Below are 8,743 nucleotides of genomic sequence, written 5' to 3' on the forward strand. Positions count from 1 at the left end.
CGGGCGCGACACCGAGGGTTGCGATCTCGTTGCCAGTCCCGGTCCGGTACGGGCGCGACACTGAGGGTTGCGATCTGTTGCCGGACACAAAAAAAAAAGACAAAAAGGAAAAAAAAAAAAAAGAAAGAAGACTCTAAACAATAGAAGCCTCTACACTCTAGAACACTACTCAGCCACTGAGGGGAAAATGAGGTAGACGTCAGGAAACATTAGCACACAGGGGTTGGAGGTTAGGGGAGGGGTTGACCACAAGGGAACAGGACATTTTGGGGGTGAGGGAACTGTTCTGTATCTTGTATAATCAGGCTAGGTACCAACACTAAAAACACACTGAGATACCATTTTATTCTCACCCAATATACAAAAGTTAGTGTGATAATCACAAGTGTTGGTAAGGATGAGGAGCAACCAGGACTCCTACCCTGCTGGTAGAAGCTTCGGTTTGCATAGCCACTTTAGAAAACAACTTGTCCTTGTCTAGTAACATTGAAGCTGCACATACCCTAGGATCTAATGATGCCAGACAAGAAACTCTTGCGCATTCATTTTCTCCTAGAGCCAAGGACAAGAATGTCCAGGGACTGGCCAGGTAGCTCAGTTGGTTAGAGCACAGCGCTGATAGCACCAAGGTCAAGAATTCAATCTGTACTGGCCAGTCACCAAAAATAAACAAAAACAAAGCAAAAAACAAACAAAATAAAACAAAAGAACATTCATAGTAGAAAATGGGAACAACTCATGCTATCAGAAAAATGGAATACCATGGAATACGGAGAACAGTAATAATGAACGAATCCCCAGTACAGGCATCAGTGTGGATAAATCTCATAAACATAATGTTGGGCAAATAAAAGCAAACTGCAGCAGTGAGATTCCGTTTAGATACAAGTAAAAATTATGTGAATGTAAACTATGTTTTATTTAGAGGTATATACATATATGGCAAAACTATAAAGAAAAGCAAGGAAACAATAAACACCAAATGCAGGATAGTGGTTGCCTCTGGGAGAGGGGAACACGAGGAGCTTCTAAAGACATGGGTGCTGCTGTATTTCTGACACTGGGTGGAGAAGTACATGGGTATTAGTTTTATTGCTGTTCTTTATACATTGCACATATTTAATAATTATTCTTATTATGAATCCAATTTTTAATTTTTTAATTTGAAAAAATCGTTTTCATTTTAATTCAATTCAACAAATGTTTATTGTGTACTAGGTATCATGGAGCTGTTGAAAATGCAAAACTAAGAGGGACGTCATCCCTTGTATATATTTTTTGGCAGCTGGCCAGTACAGGGATCCAAACCCTAGACCTTGGTGTTATCAGCATCATGCTCTAACCAACTGAACTAACTAGCCAGCCCTCATATCTTTTGGGGTTTTTTTTGAATAAAAGAAAAAGCACTGACTGGGAAAGGGGCCTAAGGGAGGGTATGGTACCTTGATTTTGGCACCCAGCATCTCAGCAGCATCCTTCTCCCGCCGCAGGTCCTCCATCTTTTTCTCCTTCTTCTTCAGCAGCCTCTTCTTCTCCTCTGCAACCAAGCTGTGGTCCTCTACGATGGCCCGCTTCTCAATCTCCAGTTTTTCTTGCTGCTCCCGCCAGTAATCATCCCTATCATCCCCTTCCTCCTCATCCTCTTCTCCCTCCTCCTCCTCCTCTTCCCCACCCCCACTGCTGCCACCACCTTCCCTCCGCTTCTCTCGCCTCTTCCTCCTGCCAATGGACCGTTTTTCCAGCTGGGCCTTAAGCCGAGCTATCTCTTCCTGGAATTCTCGAAGGAGGGCATCCTTAGGGTCCTCATTGACCCTTGGCTTGTTCTTAATGTTTTTGGCACGGTTGGCATATCTCAGAGTGGTCAGAGTCTCCTCTACATTGTAAGAGGCAGGCCCCACGTTGGCCACCATCACAGTCTTAGCATTGCCACCAAGGGAATCTTGGAGGAGCCTGGTAAGCTTTGAGTCCCGATATGGAATGTGAGTGCTTTTGCCATCCACCAGAGCAGAGATGACATTACCCAAGGCCGAAAGGGATAGGTTGATCTTGGTCGCTTCCTTCAATCTTTCCCCTCGTGCACCGGTCTTGGTTTGCCGTTCGCTGCCAGCAAGATCTACAAGGTTCAGTTTTCCTACGCGGATATGGTTCTCACCATCGAGGCCCACCTCACTGCACTCGATAGTGATGACAAAGATTGCATGAGAACGTGAGCTGTGCTCGTTCATGTTGGTGGCGCCAACAGAACGGTTCTGGTTCCCTACGTTCATCACATGCTCTATCTCCTTCACACTCTTGGTGACAAAGGAAGACAGGTCCTTCACATACACTCCGGTATCAGGCCTCTCTTTGAGCTTAAGCCTTTTGGTCTGATCCTTGGAGAGTAGATCTCGGATCTCCTCCTGGTAGATCTCTAAGTAAGAAGCCCTGACCAGGTACTGTTGATTCTGGGATCGAGAAATGTGGGTGAAGATGTGGTCAAATGAGTTAGGGATGACCCCTCTTTTTTCAGGGTCACCACGGACTCCTTCCATCGTGTAGGTTTTCCCAGTCCCAGTTTGTCCATAGGCAAAAATTGTCCCATTGAAACCTTGCAGGACAGAATCCACAAGCGGTCGGAATGTCTCATCGTAGAGTTCAAATTGCTTGGCATTCCAGTCATAGACAGCATCAAAGGTGAAAGTCTTTGGCATTTCATGGGCTGTTCCTTTGGGGTTTTTCACAGACACCTGCCCCAGCTTCACATCCACATCTACCACCTTGTCATACGAAGCAGCCTTTTCCTTGCCATTCATGGGCCGACAGCGAACCACCACCCTGACTGACTCTGAGCTTTTTAACTTTGACATGATGAACACTAACTGGATCAGTCCTGAGAGCTATGAATCCAAAATGTCTCAGGATGCTAAAGTCCTAGGGAAAAAAAAGCAAAAGTGAGTAAGTACAGTACAGTTATCATCAGAGGCTTCTTGACAGCAGCTGACACACCCTAGTCATCTTCCTCTTGGTAACCCTCTGACAGCCATATTTAATAACTTTACCAGCTGTCTATTTCCTCACAGGACCTTAACCAGCTTCAGTGTTAAAAATATAAAACTCCAGTCTACCAATATTGTTAGCTAGCCTGTCCCCGCCCTCAATCAATACTTGATCTTATGCTACAGGCTGAGGCAGCTGGAAACCTTTTAAAAGCCTGGGTGATCTTTATCCTGTTGAACTACTATGACCTCTGAGTTCAGCAATTTGGAATTATCTATCTAAATTTAAAATGCACATACCTTTTGATCTAGCAACTGTATTTCTAAGAATTTATCTTACAGACACTCATACATGTCTTGCACAAAGACATATATACAAGGATATTTGTTGTGGAATCCTTTGTGGTAGCAATAGACTGTGGAAAACCCCAATTGCCATCGAGAGGACTGATTAAATTAAACATATTGAATATATATACAGTCGAATCCTATGCAGTTATTAAAAAGAACATGGTAATCTAAATGTAATCCTATACCAAGATAAAGTTAAGTGAAAAAAGTAGGCAAATAACAATGTGTATGGTATAGTTTACACAGTGTATATAAAGGGGGATATAACACCAAGAGTGAACCTCAATGTAAACTATGGACTTTGATTGGTAATGATGTGTCAAATGTACAACTCTGTGGGGGATGTTGATAATGGGGGAGGCTATACACATGTGGGGGTAGGGGGTATATGAAAATCTCTGTACCTTCTGCTTAATTTTACTGTGAACCTAAAACTGCTCTAAAAAAAGAGTCTAGGGGCTGGCCTGATAGTTCCATTGGTTAGAGTACAGCCTCATAACACCAAGGTCACAGATTCAGATCCCCATACTGGCTAGCCACCAAAAAAAAAAAAAGTAATGAAATACCAAAAAAAGGGGAGATATATGCATGTTATATGCTTGATATGCATACAATATTATTAGAAGTGTACATGTGTAGGTGGTAACAGTGGCAGCCTCAGTAAGGGAATCATGGACCTAGGAGACTCAGAGTTCTAAAGAGAAAAAATGTTTCACTACATACTCATTTGTACTGTCTGAATTTCCTAGCTTGTACTGATAATACTTTTCAATTCTAAAATCATCAACAAAAACTGTCTTGTGCAAATGTGTTCAAATAAATGAGGATGTGGTGTAATGCATTACATAAAAAGCACTTGTTCAATCAATAAATTTAATAGAATTGAATGCAAATAAGAAAATAGGTGTTCAAATTTTAAAAAATAAAACAAAAAGAAAACCTCATTTGGTGTTGAAAAATGCAGGGAGCATAAGAAAGGATTAAATGGGTTCTTTGGGAAGGGGTAGGGAGCAAGCAGGTCAGAGTAAAAGAGGGACATACGAGGACCTCAAATGCTGCAAAACCTCAGGCAGGGGGATTTTTTTTTTAATAGGTAATTCACGTGTCCTCCAGCCACCCAGTTCCCCTGCCCACAGACAAGTGTTAGATTTTTAATCTTCCTGAGATGGATGGTGTATAATAAGCAAATATGTATTAATACGTACGATCCCTCCCTTTTTACACAAGAATGATATACACAATAACAAAGTGTCCTGCATCTTGCTTTTTCTCACTAAATAACCAATCTTACAGTTTGTTCCCTCAGTAAATATAGAGCTGCCTTATTCATTATGACAGCAGCGTAATATTCCACTATATAGACACATGATAATTTATTGAACCACTATGCTACAGATGCATTTCAGCTGTTTCTGATATTTTGCTGTGAAAACACTAGGACACACAATTATTTCATGTGTGGGAATGTATATCTGTAAGGATAAATTCCTAGAAGTAGAATTGCTGAATCAAAGGATATATGGCATTTTCAATTTTAATAGATATTTGGAATAGTGACAACATTATTCTTTTTAGTTGTGACAATGACACAAAAGGGTGGGAGAATGTGAAGCAGTGGTGGGCCACTCTGGGCATATATACTGCAGGTTACTAAATATAGAGTCAACATGGTCCCCATTAATCTTTCATAAATTATTCTGCTGCTAAGCAGGTGGAAACATGAAAAGTTATTTTTTGTATTTTTTCTAGTTGCTACACGTAATAAAATATTGTCTAGAATAAAGAACCAGAAGACCTCTTATCCTCTCTGAATTCATTTTCTGTAAAATTTGTGAAATAGGGGTAATTCTCCTTCCTTATGGATGATTGTGAGCATAAGAGATGCTTACAAAGGTGGAAGTACTTTGTAAACTAATACAAAGCTAGATTGAAATTAATAATACAGATTCATCCAAAACCCTTGTCAAGGGGTGATTCCAGATATTACAAGTGAGCCCTAATTTTATGTATTAAAACTTCACTTTAATAAGACTTTCTGTTGTTCAATTTGTAGTCATCAGATTAAACTGACTGATGTTCAATAAGAACTAAATCTCAAGGCATTTAAAGAAAACTATGTAAAAGGCAGCCCCTTCAGTTCATTCATCACCTTCTAGCTGCTATTAGAATTTTGCTGGATGGAAAGAAAGACCACATGTCAGAATGGGCAGATTACTGCATCTCCTTTGTATTTCAAGGAGAATGTCCCCCAAGCTACAGCCTGTCTCTCCCTCCATTTCAACAGAGGCCTGCCAAAGCTGGTCTAGGTACAAAGTGAATGTCCCAGCTTCTTAAGCCTCCTCTGGGGAGGGCTCTGCTGCAGTGCACAGGACAGCCAGACAAGATCTTAGACTTGAAAGCATAAGAGAAAATGTAAGGGCGGGGCAGGGAGACAGGTCAGTGGGAAGGACTGATTCTTCTGCATTACATACTCCTAAGGAAGCAGAGCTGTCCAACTTTTACCTACCAAAATAATGTGACTCCAAGTCTGTTACAAAGAAAAAAAGAAGGAAAGCCTGCAGGAAGCTGACCTTGAGGTTCAGCTGCTCTGTTACAGCTTCCCCATGTACTTTTTGAGCTCTCCAAAATGATAAAAACAAAGAAATGAGAATGACCTACATGAATCTTAAAAATCTTTAAAAAGGAAGGAATTCCCAAAGTATGAGTCCCCTTAATTAAATCTCCTCAACTCTGAACACAGGACACCATTTCTTTTCTGAACTCATCAAGCTAGACTAACCAGTCATGTATCATGTATTATTAACATATTATTTCAGGAAGATGGACTAATTTAATTTCCTGCCACCAGGGCTTAAAATCTTGTTCTGTGTCCTCCTCAAAGCAGAGAGTTTTCTTGGAAGAATGCCCTGATATTCTTTCTTTATTACATTCCTTATTCTTTTAGTGGGTCTAATTACAGAATGATAAATCTTTAAAGGAACTCACAGCATTGCCAGGAAAGAAGGAACAATGGGTCAGCAACTCATCACCTTCTTCCTGAATACCTTTTCTGCTAGAACTTGTCATCCAATGTTAACACCCACTGAATGACTATTACACATGAAAAACTGAGTCTTTCCCTATCCTCATCTCTTCTGTCTGCTGAGGAAATCAGTTGCACACTTCTCATGGCAGCCACACTCTTCCAGACCATTCTCCAACTCTTTCATGTTTGGATTCACCTTTGCTAGCTGTCATGGAGTCTCACCTCAAAGTCTAGAACTAAGTATGGATTGGATTCTTAGTAACTATTGGCTTCCAATAGAGATTCTAGGACAGAAGTCACAAATCGGTCACATTCTACCTGAAACATTTTACTTGGTCCACCTGGTATTTAAAAACATCAACAAAAAACCCTCAGCAATTCCACTTCTATTTACATTCACGTGCTGGTGAAAACCTTTGCACATGTGCACAAGGAAACATGGACAAGGAAGCTTCCTGCTGCATTGTTATAATAGCAGAAAAAAACCAGAAACAACCTTAACATCCATTTATAGGAGAACTGAAAGATAAAATATGGTATATTTATATTATAGACAATATAGTATTCTGGGCCGACCCTGTGGCGCACTCGGGAGAGTGCGGTGCTGGGAGCGCAGTGGTGCTCCCGCCGCGGGTTCGGATCCTATGTAGGGATGGCCGGTGTGCTCACTGGCTGAGCGTGGTGCAGGCGACACCACACCAAGGGTTGCGCTGCCCTTACTGGTCACAAAAAAAAAAAGACAATATAGTATTCAGTAGTTAAAGGAATAAATTAGAGCAAGGGTTAGCAAACTATCACCCATGATCCAAATTTGGCCGACAGCCTGTTTTTGTAAATAAAGTATTATAGGAACACAGACATACCCCTTTGTTTATGTATTATCTATTGCATCATTAACTATAGAGCTGAGTAGTTACAACAGAGACAGTAGGGCCCACAAAACCTGAAATATTTACTATCTGGCCTTTTACAGAAAGAAAAGTTTGGCAACCCCTGAATTAGTTATAGATATTAACATGGAGAAATATTATTAACAGGATATTAACAGGTTGAGTGAAAAAGCAAACTGCAGAGTAATAATTACACTTAGAAACTTATAAAACAATATGGAGCTCATGGATTTGCATTTATGTTTGCATAAATATTAAAAAATGGAATAGAAGGATATACAACAATTTATGATAGTGGCTGTCCATTGGACAATGGGAAGTGTGGAAAATGGGACTAGAGATGGGAAGGATATTTCAACTTTATCTGTAACATTTTATCATTTATCTTAAAAAACAAAAGTGAGAGAAGGAGGTTTGGAAGCAAATAAAAGAAAATGTTAACAACTGTCAACTGTAGCCATTTCCTATATTAGTACATGAAAAAAAAAAAAAAAGATTTTCTGCTTCTCTGGCAGAATGGGAATATCTAACAGCCCTTCCTCTGAGTGGCAGCAATAGGAACTGAGCAACAGCGCCCTTCTGGTGGTCTTAGGCTCTCCAATCTTCTCCATCCCCCACTCCCTCCTGTTCCACACGCAGCATGCTTCCCTAATTTATACTTCCTGCATAGTCCTGTACTCATCTCTAAGACCAAATTCATGTATACATGATCTGATTAAGAAAGGCCTACCATGCTAGTCCATCTTTTTAAATGACATTTACCAAGGCTCTATAATGACATGGAAAATGCTTATCATAAAGGAAAAAACAGTTTACAAAATTGAATGGCTGCATGCAATCACAATTGTATAAAAATAAGACATACGTCAAAACATTAATAGTGGTCCACTTTGGGAGATGGGACGACAGGTGATTTCCTCTGCTCTTTCAACATTACTGTATTTTCCAAATTCTCTTTAATGAGCATGTGGTATCTTCAAATGGGGGGGGGGAAAAAGGTCTGGCAATTCCCCAGGAACAGTCCTGCAAGGAGGAGCAATCTGCGGGCACAGAGTGCATATTAATGCCTCTCTAATCAATGCATTCCAATGCAATGTCCTCTAAGATCAGATCAGGCAACCACCTGCCAACTACCTACCTCAGAGTTCAACGACCTTAAGAGTATCTGAAATGCAGCCTGAACCATAGATCACATGAGCCATCAGAAAAGGACTGCCACACTTGAGCAAGAAGACAAAAGTGACTCCCTGTTAACCAGCCAGAACCAATTCCCTACACAAGCTTCTCTCAGCAGAAGCAGCTGTTCTTACTCTACATCCACCTTATCACCATCAACACTACTCTCTTTCACAATAGTTTCTAATTGTTTTTGAAGGATCAGGACTTTTGTTTGCAATCCCTGAACACCACCAAGAGAACAAGTCCAATGCTGAGTCTCTGGTTCCTATGATGGCCACTTACACAATGGTAGTTTCACACTTTCTTTTTTTTTTTTTTTTTTT

At 40.6% G+C, this 8,743-nt stretch overlaps 1 protein-coding gene across 1 annotated transcript in view; it reads right to left on the reverse strand.

Moving 5' to 3' along the window:
* Positions 1 to 8,743, reverse strand: part of KIF3B (kinesin family member 3B) — a 43,215-nt gene that overhangs the window by 16,182 nt on the left and 18,290 nt on the right. The window contains exon 2 of the mRNA XM_008577094.1: positions 1,443 to 2,910. Coding sequence (XP_008575316.1) covers positions 1,443 to 2,846 — 1,404 coding nt within the window. The 5' untranslated portion in view covers positions 2,847 to 2,910. The remainder of the gene's footprint in view (positions 1 to 1,442; positions 2,911 to 8,743) is intronic.

The sequence above is a fragment of the Galeopterus variegatus genome, unplaced genomic scaffold (genome assembly GCF_000696425.1).
Source record: "Galeopterus variegatus unplaced genomic scaffold, G_variegatus-3.0.2 Scaffold65, whole genome shotgun sequence".
Classification (NCBI taxonomy): domain Eukaryota; kingdom Metazoa; phylum Chordata; class Mammalia; order Dermoptera; family Cynocephalidae; genus Galeopterus; species Galeopterus variegatus.